The sequence below is a fragment of the Camelina sativa genome, chromosome 18, assembly GCF_030686135.1.
Source record: "Camelina sativa cultivar CO46 ecotype springtype chromosome 18, ASM3068613v1".
NCBI lineage: Eukaryota > Viridiplantae > Streptophyta > Magnoliopsida > Brassicales > Brassicaceae > Camelina > Camelina sativa.
In genome coordinates this window covers 12,934,674-12,958,907 of record NC_141897.1, presented here as the reverse complement: position 1 = coordinate 12,958,907, position 24,234 = coordinate 12,934,674, and the positions used below count along the sequence as shown (strand labels likewise).

The following is a 24,234-nucleotide window of genomic DNA, read 5'->3' as shown; positions in this document are numbered from 1 at the left end:
CTACGTAGAATCTTAATTTTTTTTTTTTGGAAACGAGAATTTAGTAAACTGATGGGTTTCAATTTGGTTCATAAAATAATATCTTCCTGTGAATGAAATATAGAAAATCCTGGCTTGAAATCAGTAACCATATACACAATTCGTTTTTTTTTTTGTCAAACAACCTCGTTTTTCATTCAAATAAAGCCTCTAGGGCAGAGTTGACATGCTCTTCAAACATACACAATTCGTTATTGTCTCAAAATGTTGCTCGAAATTCAATCATATATAAAATACATCACAATCTCTTTACTTTCTACTACAGTTAAAAAAGGTTAAAATGTTGGTAATTCAGCTTAAAGAAGTTTTAAGGGTAAAATTATACCGCAAAAAAAAAAGGAATTAAGCATTGTATATCCCAAAACATAATTGGATGTTAATATAATGTCTACTCCTTTTTTTTTTTGAACAAAATATAATGTCTACTCCTAAGTGCATTAATTTATACTAAAAATCTTTAACGACTACATTAACAACTAAACAATTAGTCGCAAATTTGGCGACCGTTTGACGTCAACATTCACAACTTCCTTATTTCGTCCTTTTTTAGTCGCCATTTAGCGACTAAACTGTTTTGTCGCAAATATGCGACTAATAAACGACTATAGATAAATAGTCACAAATCAGTCGATAATTAGTGGGTAAATTATCATTAAACTTAATGACTACACTTTTAGTCGCCGATCGTAGCCGGAAAATCCGTGTTTTCTTGTAGTGGGATTTCATTTGAATTGGAATTTGGTTTTTCGCTGGTTGTATCAACTTATAGTAGTAGTAGTACCCACAAAACACAATGATCATTATTGATAATCAGCCACCAAAGCAAAAATAGTGGGACACACACAAGAAGAGCCAAAGGAAACATGAAACACGTTCGGATGAATATGGGACCAAAACATCAACAAGTATTTAACTTTCGTCCTTACAAAAAAAAAAAACAAAATAGTACAAAAAATTGGGTGACATGTAAATCGCAAGATTTTTTTGTAGGATCTATATATATTTCAATGTTTAACTTATTAATCTTTTCAAATAGTACAACAAAATAATAGTACAGAATTATTTAAAATAGTACAAAAAAGAAAGATCTACTTGATACTAACCAAGTAACCATATTAATTTCCTTACATAAAATACTTGGGATCCTTCACCCTTTTTCTGTAAACCAATGAAAAGGTGCCAAGTAATACTATATATAAACAAAATATTTGTACTTCAAATTAAAATCGAGTTAATTATAGATAAGGACTTATTTGAGTGAAATTTATAGATTTTGCCATTTTTAAATAATTATTTTAAATTTTCTATTTTCTTATATTTAAAATCACAATTACACATTATGTTTGGATCGGTTAGGTTCCATTTTCTTTTAGGATAGAGTTATTGTTATTAAGTATGCATTTTAAGGAAAAAAAACATTCTCCAAATTTTATTTTTTTTTAGTGGAAAAAATGAAAAAATGGAAAATTTAAAAAATAGTTGGGCAAAAATGGCATTTTAGAAAATCATCCCAGTAAAATCAAATAAAAAAATTAGAAAAATATATATGTATTAATATTTTGTGACGTCGCCTCTTTTCTTAATATTTAGATTAGGGACTTTTGTATTTATCTCTTTTTTTTATTTACCTTATTCCTAAGTCCTAACATATTATTAGAAGTTTTGAAAAATATCTAGAATCCTTTTGTTACGAAAATCAGTAAAAAAATAATTTATTTGAACCCAGTCTGATACATAAACTCGTTTAATATTATAAAATTTAAACCCTATTTTTTTTTTAAAACTCAAACTGACATATAAATTTGTTTGATATTATAAAATTTAAAACCTAATTCTCATTTATAAACTCAAACCGATACATAATCTCATTTAATTGTAAACTCAAATCCTCATTTATAAATTCAAACCGACATATACTCTCGTTTAATTGTAGAATCTAAACCCTAAATCCTTATTTATAAACTCAGACTGACATATACTCTCGTTTAATTATACAATCTAAACTCTAAATCTTTATTTATAAACTCAAACCGATGTATAATTTCATTTAATTAAAAATTGAAATCATAATCCTTTTATATATATTTAAATTTACATTTAAACTCATTTAATAAAAAGTCTACATATTGTGTTTCCTTACTTTTTTTTGTTTTTAAGATGTTAATTTTAATTTTTTTAAAAATAGAATATTATCTGGCATCTTTTCATTGGTTTATCAAAGAGGAGGTGAGCAAAGGGGTTCACCCCTTAAACTGAACTTAAGTATTTTTCTTCTATGTTTAACTTATTAATGTTTCTTATTTTATAGATAATGTTAGGAATATAAAAATACGAAACATAGCTGATATTTATTTTGAATTTTAATAGAATAAATTCTCCTTTAGCACCTTATCTATAATATTATTGTATACCGAAGAAAGTGTGAAAAACTATGACTGGTTTTATCTTGGCAAGTTATGAAACTTATGATAGTATTAGTAGTTATGTTATTTTTAAACACTCTGGTATATTTAGAAGAAAATTCGATAACTAAACACTCTAGTCGTGAGCCTGTGACCATTTTTGATTGATATTTTTAAAGTCTTTTGAAAATAAAATTTCTTGTTTAGTTCGATAAATCTAATTTGTCGAATCCCTCATTTTGTGTATGTTTCATTTATGTTTGACATATTTTATCATTGTATTCTATTTGTTCTTTATCAGTTGCTTGTTTCCTTTGTATAGAGGTTAGTTGTAATGCTCCGACCGCCACTTTTCAGTGGGCCCCATGTCCAATCCTAGTTCACGGTCCCACCTTCTTTAATAGGCCTCACGATCTATTACTAGGTCCGTGAGAATCTGACGGTCGATTTGCTACTTCCGGTAAGCTTTAAAGACTTGTTACCGTCCCTACAAATCACCACTTGATCTTTCCCTGTGTTTTGTCCTCACTCGCACAGTTCCGACAGTCACTTCCGGTCACCCATCCTAAGACTACTCCAGCATAAGCACGCTAAACTGTGGAGTTCTCTCAGGACGCTTGACCGAAAAGATAAGTGCACTTTAGTGACATATGTGACCAAATCAATTGTTTTAAGCCTCTCCGCAAGTCTCTGAAACCAGGGTGCCACAATTCACCCCCACTAACAGATCGCAACGTCCTCGTTGCGCACCAAGACTGTCACCCCCGACAGTGTGAGCCCACTCGACTCCACACTCATCTAGGTTCGGCTCTGATACCACTTGTAACGCCCCAGCCGCTACCTCTTAGTGGACCCCATTGTCCAATCCCAGTCTATGGGTTTTCCTTCCTTAATGGACCTCATGTCATCTTACTAGACCCGTAAGCTCACTCATATCCGACGGTCGGTTTGCTAAGTCCGAGAGGCTTTAAAGACTTGTTACCGTCCCTACAAATCACCACATGATCTTTCCTTGTGTTTTGTCTCACTCGCACAGTTCCGATAGTCACTCCCGGAAGGTCACCAATCCTGAGACTACTCTAGCTCAAACATTCTTAACTCTCGAGTTCTCTCAAAACTCTTGACCAAAAATATAAGTGCACTTTGATGACATAGATTACCAAATCAATTCTTTTAAACTTTTCTGCAAATCTCTGAAATTGGGGTCTCACATTAGTTTTCAAAAAAATTTGTTTTTTCGCTGGTTTTATTTTGTAATTTTCAAAGTATCCCTCAAAAATATAATAAAAGGAAATAAGAAAGAAATCGAATTTGTGATTTATACTATTCAAGATAAATACGCAATTATATTCTTCTTTTTTCAACATGTTATTGGATATCCAAATTTCCAAAACGAATCAAAGTGGATTTGCATATATTATCATCATTTGTGGAGTATTTTTATCTGTCCTACTAACTTGAGATATTTTGTCGACTAGATACGTTTATAACATAGAATATAATTAAAAGAATGACCGCTAAATCAAAACCACTTGTCAGAAACAGTGACTCACATCAATTATTTTAATAAATACATTTTCATTTTTGTCTTTGCAAAACAAATAACACAATTCTCTAATTTTTAGAACCCAGAAGAAAAGATTGTATAAACCAAAAAAAAGAACCCAAAATTATAAAACCAAGAAGACTTACGAAGGAAGAGAGGCGAAAAAGGTAGTGATGTCAGCTTCCCGATGGACGTTGATGGATCTACCATCGTATCTGTCGTCATCATGGGCATTCCGGTGGCCGGAGGTGAATCTTTCTTACCTGAGCTCCGGTTGGAACATGAGATTGTTGTCTTTGTCGGGTAATCTCTCCATAATCGATGATCTTTTGTGGAGTTTTGTCTCGATCGTTGAATCTTTAGCTATCGCTACTACGATCTGTTGCTTCTTCTTGTTTTGTGGTTGTACCCTCTAATTCCTTTTTTTAATTATTTAATTTTCTTATTGCCTACTAAAATCTTTGTAAATAGAATAATCAATAAATTCGAGACTTTTCTAGCATCCTCCATAGCCTGTCATGTCACCAAGTTCTTTAGTTGCTTCATGATCAAAAATCTCAAACTAAGAAAAAATTGGTTTTGTTACAATTTTATAACATACTCTTCCCAATTTTGCTATTAGACTATTTTAGTACCATTATTTTGGTCAAAGGTTTCTTTTGTACTTAATGAATATACTAAGTACACTAATTCTTATGTTTGTAACTATGGAAGTTGGATTGCACATTTCCGCTTACTTTGGTCAGTTTAGTTTGGTTTTGAGGTGTTTTACCCATGCCAGTATTAAAACAAATACAGATTTGAATGGATACAATGTAATTACATGGCAAAAAAAAATTGGTATGTTAGCTTACAAGAAAACGTAGATGGATCTGTTTCCATAGTAAAACACGTTAAACGAGACGTAGATGGATCTGTTTCCATAGTAAAATAAGTTAAACGATCGAGACGTAGATGGTACGTAAGTATAACATTCTATTTTTAAATACGAGTCAAATCTTTTTTGTTAATTTTGGAAGGTTCTCGTTGTAAGGAGTTCCGGTGAGATGACTAAGAGATTACATGTGAATATATCCGGAATCTTCCTCGGGTGAATTAATGTGCCAAAGTTGTAATCAGTTTTCTTGGAAGCCAAGCCAAAACAAGAGGCAATCGAGTCATGTTGCTCGTAAAGATGGTAGACTTTGTGGAAACTAAAGAGCTAACATTTCTGTTTTTTGAAAAAGATCAACAACAACAAACATGAAACATACGTTTCATATTCTCATTAACTAGGCATGAAAACATGTTATTATCTACATCATACCTTCGGAATAAAGAAACAGTGGAATCATATAACATTTTTGTATATATTAAACATATTTATATAAGCTTGCTCGTACGTATTACATACAATATAGAGATACACTGATGCAATCGGTTTGGAGTCTAAGATAGAGGAAAATCAATTTCGAAGGTGATTGCAAACTCTTGATATATAGACTCTGACCCGAAAAACACCCAATCTACAGACTACAGCTACGAACCAAATATTGCGCATTGTTGTCTATACACTTTGTTAGAGATGAGAAGTGATCTTTCTCAACAAAATGGAAGAATCGATACAATTGTTTAATGAAAGGATCGGAGCTCTGGAACATCTCACTCTCTCTCACCAGCAACACATGTGTCACTTCACATTCACAAACAAAACTACAAAAGCATGAAATCTTCTAAACCGATACGATTGTTTATATGCAAAAGGTCTAAAAACCAAAGTAAACCAGCTCTTCTAAACCGGTTCTCTTCTCACGCGACAATTCCGAGTCTTGGTTAGTCCTCTTCCACAAGTGATAGTGTGGCAAGATTGCATGGCAACGACATGACACGTTTTCTCAAGATGTGGACAACCCGCGTCGATTTTTCATTTCCCTTTTCTCTTCTTCTCTAATTTCAGTGACTCATCGTGAGATTCCTATAGACAAAAAGTTTGGGTTTTGGTATATTTAAATTATATGTTTTGGGGTTATTTAGCAAAGGTGTTGTAGTTTAGTCAAAACTCAAAAGTTTTGATAAATAGAAAATATGAAACGTGGGCTTGGGTCGGATTATTTTGCTTCCTCGTGGGCTTGGGATTTCTGCAGTTGGAATGACGTAACCGCAATATATAAAGAGACTTGGTCAATGTTCGATCGATTTTGAATTTGGATCGATTAAGGACTCCACTTTTCTCTGGAAGTATTTTTGGGTAACCAAATGAGAGCTACGACGCTAAAAATATAATAGTATCAATTGTCATGGTGTGTGTGCGAGTCAGCCAGCCTTTCACACTTCGTTTGCATATTCTACGTTTTTTCTATTAAATATAAAATAAATTAAATAATAATATGGATTATTGTAATCTTCTAAATATCTATTTGAAAAATAGCCATATCATTCATTGTAAATTTGAAAAGAAAATATGAAATTCGATAGTTATTTACTTATTACTATATACTATTTCTATATGATTTCAAATTTTGATTCAAAGAATTTCTACTTTTTCAATTTATTTTACTGTCACCATTTAAGGCCCTAACATAACTGCCATATTAAATGGACTAATGTATACGTATGCAGGGGTGTGTGTAGTGTTTACATGTGTGTACCTTTACGGGAATGGTGCGATTAAAGAAACACATTAGTGATCAGTAATAACTCTCCATAATATACAAAGCGTGCTTTGTTTTGATACTTAGTTGGTGCTGGAGTAGGGTTGATGAGTAGCCTGTTAGAACTCCTTCTGTTTCTATTTTTTTAGTGATTAAAAGACAGTCCATTATGGACATTACTAACTCTATGCTTTTTTCATTTACTTTTATATTAAATATCAGCCATACATAACTTGCGTAGCTATCGGCTTCCTGAAAAAGACCTAAAGCATATATATATATATATATATATATATATATATATATATAGCTCCATACATCGACTTTATATATAAAGTGTGTGTGTGTATGTTTGTTAACTAATGTCAAAGGATAAGTTACATAAATTGATTAAAAGAAATGGGTATAACAAATTATAATAACATACCCTAACGGCGGTTCAACTTCTAAATTTTTTTATCTTGTAATTATATGATGAAAAGAGTTTATGCTATAAATGTTACAGTTTGCATTAGGGAAAAAGGAGAAATAAACAAATGATTTCGATAATGTTTAAATAAATATGGTCCATATGACCATATCAACAACTAATGGATGGGTCAAGTACGCATGTAGACACAAACAGTGTGTGCTTTGAATATCATCTGTGTGATTGAAGACTAACATAAAAGTCGCAGTGAAGAAAACTAAAAACGAGACTGAGTTGAAGGCTAAAAGTTCTCTCCTTTATTTTTATATAAAGATGAAAATATATATGGAGGTAAACCTTTAGCACGGCCCTTAATTATGACTAATTAGATATGAAGTATATATATAAGTTTCATATATCTAGCGAAGGATCACATTAGGTCATAAAAGATGGTTTTGTATGTTAATTATTTATGTCGATTGGGATGAATAGCAATCGAATAAAAATGTAAGATTTTTAATTTGAGCCGGGCTAGAGATTTGATAGCATGATTACAAATTAGATGATCTAGAAACACTATAATACAAACTAAACACATACTACTATATAATTAACTATAGACTAAAGTCTTCTCTCTCCGAAGTCTTAAAAAGTAAACGATACATCTTATTAAATACTCAAAACAAAAATGAAGTTATACCTATATCACATATGCTACAAGCCTCTGTTCCTACTTAGCATCGATTGTTTATTTCGTGGGGATTAAACAAAACCGATGCTAAATGAAATGAAGAAGAAAAAAAAACATTAGAAAGCCACCAACATCGGCTTAGCTAAACCGGTGAAAAACTCCTCATAAAACCTATTATAACCGGATCCGGCCAAAAGAAAAAAAAAATTGCCCCGGGAAAAAAAATAAGAGATGTTCATCATTTCTTAACCTCTTCATTGGTTTGAGTGTTAACAGAATCGGATCTGATCTGCGAAGGAAGAATATCTTGAAGCAACCCATGATCTCTAATGGAAGAAGAAGTTGATGTTGAAGCTTTTGACATATCATAACCAAACCCGGGGAATGATGATGATAGCCCTGCATTAACGAAAGTACCATCGGAGGAGCTTCTACTGATCATACTTAAAGAGTTGTTGTTGTACATGTTGTAGGGTTGATGATGTTGGGTCAGCAAGTAGCGTGGCTGAGGGATGGAGAATGACGATGATGACGCGGTGGTTGCACCGTGGTCTAGGATCGGCGACGTAAGCATTCCGATGTGTCCACGTGGCGTCATGGGGAAAGGGTGAGTGTGTTGACCTTCGTAGGTTGTCATGACGATTGAAGGATCATCGGAGGATCTCTCCACTCTCTTCTTTACTCCACAAGCCACTGTGGTGCAACGATAATAGCTTCTGTTTATCACAATTAAAAAAAAAAGTTAAGTAAGAATATATCTTTTTTTAAAAATCTCTTGTCTAATTTAGTTAGAAACATGAAAGATATGAATTAAGAGAATCTGAAGATCTCGAGATCTGAGATGAAGTTTGCAACAAGTTGAAACAGGAATCTTCCGACACAAGCAACATAAATTAAGGGACGAGAAAAACACAAAACACAGAAACCTCATGGAATGGAACAAAAGAAAAAATATTCTCGAAAACGAAAACTCAAAACATTTTTGACCCTACAAAAACGCGTATTAGGTATAAATAGTCGTCTATATAAAATTAACATATACTAGTAAACGTATATATGATTGCATAGAGTCATGTTATATGCATATAGACTCTGCATATGTAGAGCACACTGAATCTAGGGCTACTCTACTCACACCTAAATAAATATATATAAATTTATAAATATGACTACAACATGGTATGTTATATGTATACATATGATTATTGAATGAACATGTATAGTGTACAATATGTAGCAAAAATGTGAATCATCCTTATGAATGGGATAAACCAGATCTAGTGAAGTATATTTACATAAGGCATATATATAGAGTAGATGTAAACACAGATACATGTTTTGTTTACATATAAGTATATATACCTAAACACATGCATATATAATATAGTAAAGATGGTCTGTATGGATCTAGCTAGGGCTACAATACATATGAATATACAGAGTTATATGTAAGTATGTACCTGGGGTAAGGACTGTTTTTGACAGCTTTCTGGCCGTATTTTCTCCACCTATAACCGTCGTCAAGATTATCAATATCGCTTTTAGTCAGAAACGCAAACCTAGCTTCTCTAGCTTTCTTCTGATTCTTCTTCTTTGCCTTCAACCTTCAAAAACAATAAATACTCACAAAATTAATTTAAAAAAAAAAAAAAAAAAGAATCACAAACATATGTTAAAATGGAGGGTTAATGAAGAACTTACTGTGGCTTAGTAGTAGTACCCTTTTGGTCTTGCTGTTGATCTCCTTCTTCTTGATCTTTAACAGTAACTTCCTTACCACTATTGTTGTTATCATTTGCAGCTTCGTTGGAGGAAGATGAGAATGAGGTTGAGTTTGGAGAAGTCGGTGCTGTGTTCACAACTTCTGATGACTCAGCTTGAGGCAAGGGCAAATCCGTAAAAAAGTGGTTGTTGTTGTTGTTGTTGGGGAGAGGAAAGGCATCGAATGAGAAAGAAGAGGAATTAGAGGAAGAAGCAAACTGATGATCTTGTCGGAGCAAGTCGAGGAAAGAATTGGGATTATTAGAGGATTGGTCTTCGAAATAAGAATAAGGAAAAGTGAAAGATGAAGTATCGAAGATGCTTGAGAGATTATTCCCAGCAGCTAGCTCCAACTGATGATGATGATGATCTGATGACGTAACTAGATTCGCCATGATGTTTGATGAAGATGATGCTTGAGAGACTTGTTGTTGTCTTTGTTCTTGTTCTTGTCTTGTTTGGTGTTCGATCTTTGTCTCTGTGTTCTTGATCTCCTGTTGTTGTTGTTCTTGATGATGATGGTGATGATGATCCTCTTCTATCTTCTTCTCCATGTAATAGAGAAAAAAGATGGAATCTATGGGATGATACTTTTATAGATATATCATCATTGTCATCTTCTGATGAGAATTTAGTGAGGAAAAAAAAAGGAGAACTTTTCTTTAGCTTTCTGGGGGTGATTATATGTTTTTTTTTATTTTGTAATGGTTATGTGATTTTGAGATAAGAGAGAAAGAGAAAGAGAAAGATAGAGAGAGAGGTGTGAATATAACTTTTGTGGAGTTTTGGGTTCTTCTGGAAAACAGCTTGGATTTAGGAGGTTTCCCATTTGTTTTTTTTTTTATATATTATTATTTATTTATTTCGTCTCATTTACGCGGGCAAAGGAATATTAAAAAAAGAAATAGAATTAAAATATAATAGAAAGGAGAAAATTAAAAAAAAAAACAAAAAAACACTGCACACCGGTAAACGCCGGTGATGGGTGTGGCGTACGGTTGTGAATGGATCAAGACGGTGCCGTCCTCTGCCGGGCATTTAATTTTTGTCCCTTCATTTTTTTTTCTTTATTCTCACATTGTGTCGTGTCTCCAAACGGCATAGTTACAATTTTGGTCTCTCATTTGTTATACTTGGTTCCATTTCGGGCTCGTTACATTTCATTTTTAGTACTATGAGCGTGAAAACAAAAAAATTACTATCTCTTTTTAAATGATTACTGTGACATAGTTACCGTTTGATCAGATTTCTAATATTTATATTTTTTTTCATCAAATTCCAATAACATTTACATTTGGTATCATTCATAATTCAAAAACGCACCATTGATAGACATCATATCGGAATCTATCACAAAACTATATTTTTTAGAGAATATTAGTTATCTTATTTCAATAAACGCTTATTAGTCATTACTAAGATTAGTCATTAATAAGAAACAGTCTAGTATTGATATTTAGTTTTGGATCGAACTAATCCTTTGACACAAATCATTGATGGAAGAAAATTGAGTTATTTGGGCCCTGGCGGATTAACAGGACGAACTGCTAATTTTTGGATATGAGATATCCATCCTAGTCACTATGGACGTATTTGTCCATATAGGTAAATACTTTTAGACAAACAAAAATATTACTGTTAATTAGATCGTGATTCGTAGACAACACACCAAACCAAATTATAGTTGAGGAAACTGACAAACAATAGCATCTCCTAATTTTTTAGAATGTAGTGTAAGCCATAACGTCTTAACATGTCAGCTGATTAGATATTAAAGACATATTAGTGGAGGAAAAAATATGACTAACTAAATGCAAAGAAAAAAATAATTTAAATCCTAGGAAATTATTTTAGTCACCTCTCATAATATATATAAAATTATATATATATATATATTTAAAGAATTTCGTATCAACTTTAAACTAGACTTTGACTCAAATAATATTTTAGCAAAAAGACTCTTGTATTTACGCGTAGTTTGTATTGTATTGTACTCCAAATAAATAAAATCGGTAACAAAAAAGGTCGACGAGATGACCAAAGGAATACGAGGAGAGGCGCGTAAGGGCAGACACGTAGGAAACGAAAAGGTGTGGGTCTTCTTCTTCTCTTCTGCTGCCTCATCTCTCGCGGCCTTTGTTTGATTTTTTAACTTTCCAATATAAGTAATTGTTTTTCTTTTCTTTTTTTACGGGAAAACAACTTTTTTTGTGATCCTCTCCTGACGTAAAATTGTTTACATTTCAGCCTAATTCTATTTTGACTTGAACGTCTTGTCGCCGATTCTTTTCATATTACAGTTGCAATAGTTTATTTCTCTGTTCAATTTCTTTTTGTGTAAAAAAACTGGCAGGGACCAACTATGATTAAAGTAATCACTACAATAACTATGATAATTAAACGCGTAGTTTATAACCCTTTCTTAAATTATTTGAGCGCATTTACCAATGAGGAGAGTACATTTTCCTAATTACTTTAACTATATTCCCATGATGATACAGTACATACTAAGATATCGGCATTTCCAATAAGGAAATTTTATTAGAGGCACATACTTTCACGTATAAGATGAGAAAAAAATGCTCTGAGGGAAAGATAGAACCAACAGAAAGAGACAAAGAAATTTAGAAGTTGTTTGGTTGAAAATATTTAGCTGAATAAACAAAATGAGAAACAGTAAAAAGCAAGAAAGTAAAATTTAAAAAAAATAAAGGAATAACGCGTAACAAAGAAGCTTCGAAAATAAAGGTGACACAAAGCATACGTCAGGAGAGAGAGAGATTGCTTCTTCTCCGACAAGTCATCGGTCATAAAAAAATCCCGTTAACTATTTCTTGCTCCACGCCTCCACCCATCATTTCTTAGATATCCGCTTCAATTCGCTTCAATTGGTTATTTGGTTATATATACATGATTCGAAAATTTTGAATATCGGTAATTTTAAATAGGTGTATATTGGCTCCGTTCCAATATACATATATAGATAATTACATATATTAATTACAATTTTACCTTTTTAATAGATTTTATAAATTTCTAACTTAATTTTTTTGCTCTTTTTTTTGGACAAATTATAAATTATAATTTTGTAACTACTCAATTAAAGAAATATTAAATATCTTTCTCAAACATTATTATTTTTAATAAATTTTGATTTTCGTTATCGAGTTATCGTTGTGGTAAAAGGTGTACCAATTCTAATTTTCTATGTTACTCACCAAATCGATAAATCGGTTAACTAATTAAACCGTAACAAAGTAAAGTGGTATACAACATTTACCAGTTTATATTTTACTACTTTCTATTACCTCTTTTTTTCTTTTGGCAATACTTTCTATTACTTGTTTTAAAGGTTGAGAAAATGTTATTTTATTTTCAGGTTTGTTTTTTTCGTTACAATATCAGGAAAACTTTTGTTGCGAGGTGGGGGTTACACGCTTTTCTCAGAACATAATTTTTTGTGTCTGAGGAGAATGGAGTGTCAAGATCATGGACCTACCGGACCCGGTCCGACCCAAAAGCATTAACACTGTAAAAAATCGTATATCAAGCAGCTGTTAAATATGACATATGGTCTGATCAAACGGCCAAAACTTCACAAAGGATTGAGAAGGTTGTCATAAGCACGTGTGGTTATAACGCGTTATTAGCTGTTTTTATTATTATTTTCCCTTCCCTTCATGTCGGTTGCTTCCAACTCAAGCCATTCTCCTTTTTTATTTTTTCACTAGACACGTTACTTTTTGTTTCTTTTATTTAACTTCACAGGTCAATGCATGGATGATATTGGAAATGGACCATCAGAACAAAAAGCAACAAATGATATTGGACCATCAGTATGAATGATCAATTAATTAGTAGATATTAAAATGTGGTGAAAAATACGAAAACGCGCAATCAAATGCTACTTTGCTTTTTTAACCAAGAAATTATAAAAATGTTACGTTGCTATAATACTTACCATTTAAAACAAAATCGAACCTACGTATGGTGGTAGAGTGGCCAATGGGAGTCATGGGACTCTTTGATCTTGGTCCGGATATAGACATATAGTACCCGTAATGAGTTTATGATTTTCCTTAGTTACTATATATATATCGATCCAATTAAATGTACATTTCAGTCTTTCACGCATATTCGTACGAATTCTCACAGTTGCTAATACTTCTTATTTTTAGAAAAAAGGAAAAACACAATTGCAGTTTTGGGGAACGAGGTGCTCTTTATTGCCATGTCAGCAGGAGGCGACTCGATAGGCGATTAGGTCTTCTTATCCGTAATATTATGCATTGAACGTTTGGCAGCCAGCCGCCAAGAATTTTTCCATGACGGAAGAGGTTTCCAGTGGTGCCACCGCTCCCGGCTCCAGTCCATCACGGGAGGAACTAAATCCGAGTTCGAAATCTTATGCTAATGTTGTTGGTAGTAGGCCTAGCCTTTCTAAATTTGATGTTGAAGTCTCGGTAGTGGATGGCAAGGCCACAGTGGCAGTGCCAGATGCAATCCTCACTGACTCAGTTCCTTTGTGGGAAGACTTCCTTGTTGGTCGGCTTCCCTCTGCGGCTCCCCATGTCGCCAAGATCCATGTTATTGTGAATAAGATCTGGAATTTGGGGGATAAAAATATCAAGATTGATGTGTATGCGGTCAATGAAACCACTGTTAAGTTTAGGATTCGTAATGCATCAGCTCGTCTACGTGCGCTAAGAAGAGGTATGTGGAACATATGTGCTTTACCCATGGTTGTTTCCAAATGGACGCCGATTGTGGAAGAGGCGCAGCCTGAGATTCGTACCATGCCGTTGTGGGTCACGTTGAAGAATGTTCCTCATTCTATGTTTTCGTGGAATGGTCTTAGTTTTCTTGCGAGCCCTGTGGGAGAGCCTAAGAGATTGCTTCCGGACACTGAACTCGTTACTTGTTTTGATGAGGCTAAAATATTTGTTGAGGTTGATCTAATGAAGGAGCTGCCAAAAACTTATTTTTTTTACAGTTCGGGGAGAGGGTTGTTGTGTCCACTATGAATACCCTTGGTTGCCACCCCGGTGTGGGCAGTGCAGGAAGTGGGGTCACTCGGATGATGGTTGTCTGGCTAAGTTGGGGAGGTCCCCCCCTCGATCAAGCCCCCCACCAGCCCCCAAAAGTGTATCGGTTGTCTCAGTTGATGCAACAGAGTCGGTTCCTTCCTGCTATGCTGCTATTGTACCTACTACTACAGTGACAAGCCATTCAGAGGACCGCGTCAAATTACCAGGTCCAACACTTTCTGCAGATGAAGGGGAATGGACAGAAGTAACAGGCTCAGGCGGTAAAACTACAAATAGTGCGAAAAAACAGTTGGTGTTTGACCAGGAGATCGCTTCTCCTTCTCGTTATGCCGCTCTTAGCCATAATGATAGTGAGGAGGGTGAGATAATGACAGAGACTGATCAAGCGGATGTTGAAAAATTTGATATCTCACAGGTCTCTGAAGCAGAAAAGAAGACTGTCATTGACTCTGTTCGCCAGCAAGCTGCGTCCGACTCTGGTGTGCGTGTGCAGTTGCCCCGGTCATCGAAGCAGGCTCATAAATTCTTGTCCACTTCTTCTAAGCCAGTAAAGGACTCTGTCCCGAACGGTCTCAGCAGAAAAAACACTCAAAAAAGACGAGAATGTCGGGTTTCTTCTGGAATATCCGAGGTTTGAATAAGTTAAATAAGCAGGATGTTATTAGGGATTGGGTTAGGAAGAACAATTTTCAGTTTGGCTGTATTTTGGAAACGAAAGTTAAGGAGCCTCATGTAGGTAAGGTGCTGAAACATGCTATTGGTAATTGGAATTTGGTCTCTAATTATGAGTTCAGTAGGTTGGGCAGAATCTGGGTTGTCTGGAGTCAGCATACCAAACTACAAGTCGTTTTTAAAAGTGGGCAATTAATAACGTGTTCGGTTCAACTAAGTGGAGTTACGGATGAATTTTGGTGTTCGTTTATCTATGCTAGAAACACTTCCAAGGAACGAAAAGAGCTCTGGCCGGATTTGAAGCAGCAACATGACCTTGCCACCTTACGAGGCATGCCATGGATACAATGCGGAGATTTTAATGAGACACTTGATGTTGAGGAGCATTCTAACTCTGTTGTTATGCCTACTGTCTCTTCTGGGATGCAAGATTTCCATGACGTGTCGCTACTGTTCTTTACTGGAGCTTCGGGGTCTCGGCCCGACGTTTACTTGGTATAATAATCAAGAATCTGGCCTGATTTGCAAAAAGTTGGACAGAGTCCTTCATAATGTTCATTGGTCTGTTGTTTTCCCAACCTCTTACTATGTGATGGAAGCGGGTGGATGCTCTGACCACCTCCGGGGCAAGATAAACTCATCATCTGACATTCAGCGAAGGCGAGGGCCTTTCAAGTTCACTAACCTGATGTCTTCCCAGCCAGAGTTCTTGCCGCGTGTTGAACGGTTTTGGCATGAAACTCCTAGTCTATATCATTCCACCTCTTCACTGTTCTTTTTGAGTAAGAAGATGAAACAGCTAAAACCTTTGATTCGTGAGATAAGTCGAAATACGCTCTCTGACATTTCCCGCCAGTCCTCAGAAGCCTATGCGGATCTTTGTGCAAAACAGCTTGGCTCTTTTTTCCACCCTTCTCCTCAGGATGTTGCTGCTGAATCTTTAGCCCATACACGATGGGAGAGAGTTGCAGGGTTGGAGGAACGTTTCCTCAAACAGCGGTCTAAGTTGCATTGGTTAAATGTGGGGGACAAAAACAATAGAGTGTTTTACAATGCTAGAAAGGAACGTTTTTCCCAGAATTTGATTCATGAGATAACAGACCCACATGGGGCTTGTCTTACCGATATGGAGAGTATTAAAGCTGAGGGCATACGTTTTTTCTCCCATCTATTGACACATAAGCCTTTGGAGTTTACTGGTATCACTGTTGATGCTTTGCGACTGTTACTTCCGTTCCGGTGTTCTGTGCACGAGCAGAATCAGCTAATTATGCATGTTACAGCCGATGAGGTGAAACAGGTTCTCTATTCCATGCCTTTGAACAAGTCTCCTGGCCCGAATGGTTACACGGTAGAGTTTTTTAAGAGTTGTTGATCTATAGTCGGCTCAGATCTCACAAATGCTGTTCAATCTTTTTTCATGTTTGGTTTCCTCCCAAAAGGTCTCAAAGCCACGATCCTTGCCCTTATCCCTAAGACAACTAACAATCGGGAAATGAAGGACTACAGGGCTATCTCCTGTTGCAATGTCTTGTACAAGATCATCTCGAAGCTCCTGGCAAACCGTCTCAAATCCATATTACCATGTTTTATTGCTCCAAACCAATCTGCCTTCATCAAGGACCGGTTGTTAATGGAGAACCTGCTTCTTGCAACAGAAATAGGTAAGGACTATCACCGGGATGACCTCTCTCCTCGCTGTGCCATGAAGATTGATATTTCAAAAGCTTTCGATTCAGTGCAATGGCCTTTCCTGTTCAATGTGTTGGAGGCTTTAAATCTCCTGGAACAGTTCATTCATTGGATTCGTTTGTGCGTATCCACGGTTTCTTTTTCGGTCCAAATCAATGGTGAACTGGCTGGTTATTTCAATAGTGAGAGGGGTTTACGGCAAGGTTGTTCTCTCTCACCTTACCTCTCTGTGATTTTCATGAATGTCTTGTCCTCTCTTCTTGAACAGGCCGCTGTGAATCGTCATGTTGGTTATCATCCTCGTTGTAGGCACCTGCAACTTACACATCTTTGTTTTGCGGGCGACATCATGGTTTTCTCAGATGGGCAAGCTTCCTCCTTAGCAGGCATACTCGAGGTTTTCAAAGATTTTGCGGCGATGTCCGAGCTTACTATTAGTCTAGAGAAGTCGACTTTGTTCCTGGCCAGAGTCTCAAATTCCTCTCGTGCAGAGCTCCTGGCTCAGTTTCCCTTCACATCTGGCTCTCTACCTGTTCGGTACTTGGGCTTACCACTTTTAACAAGGCGAATGACTATTCATGATTGCCTTCCATTGATAGAAACGATAAAGGCCCGCATTGGTTCTTGGAAGCATAGATTTTTATTCTTTGCAGGACGATTACAGTTGCTCAGCTCGGTGATTGCGAGTCTCACTAATTTTTGGATTTCAGCTTTCAGGCTGCCCAGTGCTTGTGTTCATGAGATTGAACGCCTTTGTGCAGCATTTCTTTGGTCTGGACCGGATCTCAATGGAAGAAAAAATAAACTTGCTTGGGAGGATGTGTGTAAGCCTAAGTCTGAAGGTGGTATGGGTTTGAAGTCTATTGTTGAGGTCAACAAGGTTAGCTGTTTTAAATTAATTTGGCGGATAGTCTCAGCTTCGAACTCTCTTTGGGTCAACTGGATCAAGAGGGAGCTCCTGCGTTCATCTTCCTTTTGGTCAGTCAGGGAATCCACAACCTTGGGCTCGTGGATATGGAAGAAATTACTCAAGTACAGACCCTTGGCAAAGCCTTTTCACATGATGGACGTTCAGAACGGTCTTCACACATCGTTTTGGTATGACACTTGGTGCTCTCTTGGTTGTCTTTACGATCTCCTAGGGGACCAGGGGTTCATTACTCTTGGCATTCTTTCCACTGCTACAGTTGCGTCAGTTCTTCAGTCTCACCGGGGTCGCCGTCACCGCTCTGCTTTGCTCAACAATATTGAGTTGGAGATTGGTGAGCTCAGAGGTCGGGGACAGCGTGCCCAAGATGACAATGCTCTGTGGCGACAGTCTAATGGGACATACATGCCTCGGTTTTCAACTTCATAGACATGGCTACAACTAAGGCGAGTGGTTTCAACAGTGGGTTGGTATCCATGTGTTTGGTTTGCTGAATCTGTTCCAAAGTATTCTTTCATGCTCTGGCTTGCTGCGCGGCATCGGCTTACTACCAGAGAACGCATGCTATCCTGGAACCGCTGTTTGAATCCCTCGTGTGTGTTCTGTCAGGCGCCAGTCGAGACCCTTGGCCATCTTTTCTTTGCTTGCCCTTATTCGGTTCGAGTATGGGAAAACCTCACCCGCCAACTCTTTCGCCACTGCTACTCAACCTATTTCACTCAGATTTTGTCTCTCCTTTCGAGTGCCACAATCACAGGTACAACTTGTTTCCTTCTACGCCTTATCTTCCAAGCCGCTGTTCACTCGATTTGGTTGGAGCGTAACCGGCGACGTCATGAGGATAAGTCTACCACCTCTGCGCAATTAACCAAGTTCTTGGATAGACTGGTCCGTAACAAGCTCCTTTCACTACAGCAACACACGACCAAATATGCTGATGGCCTACAACTATGGCTTGCAACTCGACATTGACTAATTCTCCTCTTTTACTTTATTCTAATTTTTTAAAAACTTGTAGACAATTTACATAATTCTTTTGATTCAAGAACATATTTATTGTAAAAAAGAACTTCTTTTTGTTTTGAATATATTTTCACATTCATTTAAAAAAAAGAAAAACACAATTGCATATTACTTATAATAAAAAAAAAAATATTTAGTTATCATCGACCCTAGTCAAAATGTATATTTTAGGTTTTCACCCATACGTACTAAACCTCAAAGTTGCTAATAATTACCATGAATATAAAAAAAGTACATTTTAGCGTCTCACGCATACGTACCAAACGTACGTGTGAGGTTCTTTGTGTAGACGCGTGCACTGATGTTTTTTGTACGAAAATATATATTGAGGTGATACATACAGAAATCAATTAATAATGTGACTAATGGAAACCAAATCCCATTGATATAAGAACTGGTTTGACATGGTCCACTCGTTAAATGTTTAGTAGCCGCAAACTAAGGACGTACGTCCACACACTCCCTTTTCTTACGTTTTGATTAAGAAAATAAAGCAATTCTAAATATATAGCCAAATTGCGAATACAAATTATACAATACTTGTAACCACTCGGTCTTGTTTTATATTTCTATTTTGTACACACTTAGCAACATCTGTGTATCCAACGACTCCAGTTCGATCGTATCGTGCAACAAATATACAATATTGTCTATAACAATAATATTCTTTAATTTACTTGTTCACTAGGAAATATACTATACAAATTAGACAGGGAATTGTATCTTCACAAATAACATAGTTATCGTTCACACACACACATGCAAGTGTAGTGTGATTAGTTAAAATAAAAGGGTCTAATAGACTACTTAATACTTCAGAATGTTATTTGAAAAACATATACTATTTTAGTGCCATACGTACTGACTTTAATCTCACTTTCCAAAACTATATATTTTATATATATGCTAGATATGTAGCATGTATGTCGTATTCATGTGTGTGCACATGGGACATGGATGAGATCGGGGTTTGTTAAGTTTTGTAGATTACTAGATTTATAATATTACCGCGAATAGAAAATATTACTTTCAAAGCTTAAAAAAATAAAGACAATGGGTATGATTGACCACAGGATCATATAGCTAGTTAACTGCTTTAGTTCACGAGACCAGATCTAAGAAAATGTATATATATTTCATTTATGGGTGAATAAGAAATGGTCAAAAGTCAAAGGTGTTGACTATCAATTGTTCAATCAAGCTTTACACTCCGACTTATCCTAAATAAGTTTCAGATTACGATTGCAAGTCATCACTATGTAGGTGTTATATTCTTGCAGTTTCATTTCACATTGTAATTCTTCATACAAAATTTTTAGCATTCCACCTGAAAATAAAATTTCAGATCAATAGATACTATATAGTAACAATTGTACAGCTATAATTTCTTCGAGCTTGATAGTAAAATTAAAAATAAATAAATTCAGGAGAAGGTGGTGGCATAATGTTCGACCCTAATATTTTAGCTTTATTCCCAATCCCACAAAAGGTGGTTGAACCCTCTGAACTGCCTTCGCCTATGGGAGTTCAAATAGACTAAAACTTTATGGTCTATTGCCAATTGGTAAATTAAAGTATGCATGTTCTAATCACATCGATCAGTATTAAGAGTATGAATGGTGACTGCGGTCAGAGCGGCCAAATCCGTCAGCGGTTTAGTCCGCCCCAAAAATAGGGCGGACAGCAGACCACTGCGGACCAAGTCTATTTGTATGTAAAAGCGGTCCGCAGTTGGTCCGCAGCGGTCTTGTTTCTGCTTTATTTAGATCACACTATTGCACACTGCGTTTGATGAATGGTAAATAAAAAATGGTCCAGTCCGCAGACAGATTTGTCCGCCCTGACCGCTGCAACCATTCACACCCTAAGTATATGGGGTGGTAAGGACTCTAGAAATTTGGACAGTGAAAGGTTAATCAACAATAATATTCACCAATAGTGTTTTGATTTAATAGAGAGAAACCTCTAATTACAACAAATACGCCTATATAACAAAAATTATTCGGTATTAAATCTACGGCACCAATTCGAACCAATCATCCAATCACAATATATATATAGTTGGAAATAATGTCCAGCTGACTTATCTATATATTGATATAATATCATTTGACCATAATACAGTTTCAAAACTCAAATGCTATAAATTAAATTTATAAAGTTTTGAAAAAGATAGTCATGTCACTTGTCAATGCTGAAAGGAATAAAGGACAAAAGAGTTAGCTATCGTCGGTCCAAGCCAAATGAGCCATGTGTTCGTTTGTGTAATTGTAAGGTCCATATGTTAAATGTATTCCTTGACTTTGAAGTCCGTTGTGTATATTCTAAAGTAGTTGCTTTACAGATTTGTAAGGATATATATATATATGCGATTGATGGCATCGGAGCAAATTAAGATATAGAGACCGAAGAAATTCACAATATGATTAGTGGAAAAAATATATTTAGTAGCGTGGTCAGAGCTACGTCTTAAAAGAAACTGACAACCAAACCTAATCCAAATTAACACATAAATTGGAAGAAAGAAAAAAAAAACAAGTTTTCTTCGCACTAATCCATCTTATCTTTAAAGAAACAAATTAAAAGGTGATGTTTTTTATATGAATTTGGTAGATCTCAGCTATATCTAAATGATATACTAGCTAGCAGTGTAGATTTGGTTATAAAGATAATGAAAAGAAAACATATTGTAGCTCTCTAATCGATTAGTGTAAATTAAACTAAAAAAATGAAGAATAAAGGTGAAGATTCGATCTGAGTAAAATGCAGGAGCGCGGGAAAAACAACCTGTTGACTTAGGAAATCAGATGTCAAGTGAGAACACCTACCGATGATTGCGGCATAGGTGAGTTTTATAATTTTTACTTACAAAAACCGAAACTTTTTTTAAAAACATTTGCTCCAAGAAGATTACAAGAAGAAAAGAAAATGTCAAAGTCAACAGATGAGTAAAGTTTGATTTGATTAGAATGGAATAATAATATTTGTAACGCAAAACCCTAAAACGCGTTATTTCAGACCAGACACAAAGAGACAAAAATACTTTAATAAATCTGAGAAGGGGACAGACAGCTGCTCACTTGCATTGCTTCTCTCCAAAATCCCCCTCGTTTTCCGTGTACGCTTCTCTCTTCTTTTTTTTCAAACTGTTCTTTTCGAATTTCGATTACGATGTATATCTACAATTCTATTTTCATTTTTTTAAAGACTTCTATACTAAATATTTATGTTTTTACATACGTACTTTTGACATTTAAGAAATGAAAAATTACAAAATAATCTATGGTCACATAAATAATTATATTTGATTCACCTTTTATTGACAGATAAAAAATATAATTCTTGTGAGACAAGATTGTAAAATATATGGAATATAAGTATATCGTTATTCCAAATCAAATAAGCACTTTCTCATAATAGTATCGTTCAATTCCTATCTAGATTTTTTTTGGATTGAATAGGTTTTGATTTATCCAAATTTAGCAACTCTTAACTCTTAACTATTACGAATGATGCTATCATCCCGATCTTATGTATAGCGATATATTGATATTAAACATTTATGATAGTATCGTATAAGTCTATAAGAAAGTCAACGTGAGTCAATTCAAATCCTTAATACGTCTAATGCATCCAAAGTTGAAAAAGATAGGAAAAACATCCCCAAAAATACTAGTATTTCTTTGAATTGTAAAGAGAGTTGAAATTTCATGTCCGTATATATATCAAAATTGTTAGACCAAATTATGTCTTTTGTGGGAGAGCTATAAATGCATTTACATGTCATTATCGACATACGTATAACCTAGATTTTAATATATAAAGATAAGATGCCATGTATTTCCCAAACTATTTTATTTGTAACTGTAACCAAACACCAATATACATCAATTTCAGGATCGAAAGTCGAGAATAATTATCATCCTAAGAAGGAATAATGCTTTTGGGATTTATAATGTACAATATCTAATAATAATATAGACTCTAGTGTAATAGAAATTATTGGCATAATTTAGGAGTGTGGTTTAAATGAGGCCAAGATGAAGTATATGTATGGAGTAGAAAACAAAGAAACGAAATTAAATTGTGAAAATAGAAAAGAAGAAATGAAAATCAATAATTGAGATAGAGGTCAATATTCAAAGGTCAAGTCATGCCCTAACCATCAACAAAAACTTTTCTCAATTTACATTTTCTTTATTTATTACGTTTGTTTGTTTCTCGTAATATTCTTTATATGAAAACGACGAAAAAACTCAAAATGTTTTGATGCACGAACATAATCGTTAGGATTTTAATTAATTTAGTTTTTCTTTATTAATTATTAATTATGTTAATTTCTATTGGTTTTCCTTTCTAGATTAGGGTTTAGCTAGTTTTGTTTTACTATATAAACAGGTTTAGTTGTAACCTAAGGGAAATCATATATTATTCTTATCAATAAAGTTTTAGAGTTTATCTCTTTTATCTTTTCTGGTGGATTCCGGAACCTCTTTTCTGGTGGATTCCAGAGTTTTATCCTTCGAGTTTGTCGCTTGCAAACTCGTTTTTGAACTAGGTTTAACGCTTGCTTTACCTAGGATTTTCCGCTGCATTATTTGGTATCAGAGCAGGCTTTCTCCTGTCTCTTTTCCAAAGCTTGATCAGCTATGGGAGATCAATCTGAGACCAAAGCAGACTTTCAGAGTTTTACCGAGGCTCTTACCACGGCTCTAACTGCTTTGACCGACCAAATGAAGAATTTGACAACTGAGGTCAGAAACAGGACAACTGAGGTCAGAAACGGCTTCAACAACGCAAATCAATGAAGAGGTAGAGGAGAAGAACCAGTTAAGGTTAGAAAAAGTGAAGATGTTATTGGAAATCAATTGAGATTGTTAATCAACAAGATTAGTTTTCCACAAAGAGAATACAATTGTGTGATTGTTGAGAATTCGATTTCTAAAGAAGAAGAATCCATAGAGAAAGAGATAGTTGTTCATCAGAGCATAATTGTTGGTGAAAAACTCATGCATGATGAGATCTGTGTAGAATTTGGATCTGATAAAATCCATGCAGAATTCGGGCTCGATGAAATCCGTGCAAACTCTATGGTCAGCTGGACAAGCCTACAGAACGGGAGCGGTGTAAATTTCGGGTTTGATTCATTATGTGGAGATTTTTGGCATAATTCTTTTTGTGAAAAGTTAAGGCAAGATATGTATGGTTACTTAAGTAAAGTTTCTAAAAAGTCAAGCAATGCATGTGAGGTGAAGCTATATGAGTTTTCCATAAAAACTAATGGGCTAATTCGTGTTGCAAAAGAGAAGATACCATCAATAGAGGAAGCGCCAGAGATTTTAACTAGTTTTAAGGAGTTGAATTCAGATGAATATTTACATGACTTCCCTTCT

At 35.1% G+C, this 24,234-nt stretch overlaps 2 protein-coding genes and 1 pseudogene across 2 annotated transcripts; 2 read left to right on the top strand and 1 right to left on the bottom strand.

Annotated features, from left to right (window-relative positions):
* Window positions 1-3,977: 3,977 nt before the first annotated feature.
* LOC109130557 (uncharacterized) lies at window positions 3,978-4,489 on the top strand. Its single transcript, XM_019240240.2, has one exon. The coding sequence runs from the start codon at window positions 4,161-4,163 to the stop codon at window positions 4,401-4,403; it is 243 nt and encodes an 80-aa protein (XP_019095785.1). The 5' UTR covers window positions 3,978-4,160; the 3' UTR covers window positions 4,404-4,489.
* Window positions 4,490-7,669: 3,180 nt separating this feature from the next.
* Window positions 7,670-10,275, bottom strand: LOC104760932 (putative WRKY transcription factor 48). Its single transcript, XM_010483925.3, has 3 exons — window positions 9,419-10,275; window positions 9,178-9,321; window positions 7,670-8,433 (listed from the first exon to the last, which is right to left on the bottom strand). Exons 1-3 carry the CDS (start codon window positions 10,030-10,032, stop codon window positions 7,956-7,958), a joined length of 1,236 nt encoding a protein of 411 aa, XP_010482227.2. The 5' UTR covers window positions 10,033-10,275; the 3' UTR covers window positions 7,670-7,955.
* Window positions 10,276-13,803: 3,528 nt separating this feature from the next.
* On the top strand, window positions 13,804-18,790 carry LOC147922851 (uncharacterized; annotated as a pseudogene).
* The last annotated feature ends 5,444 nt before the right edge of the window (window positions 18,791-24,234 follow it).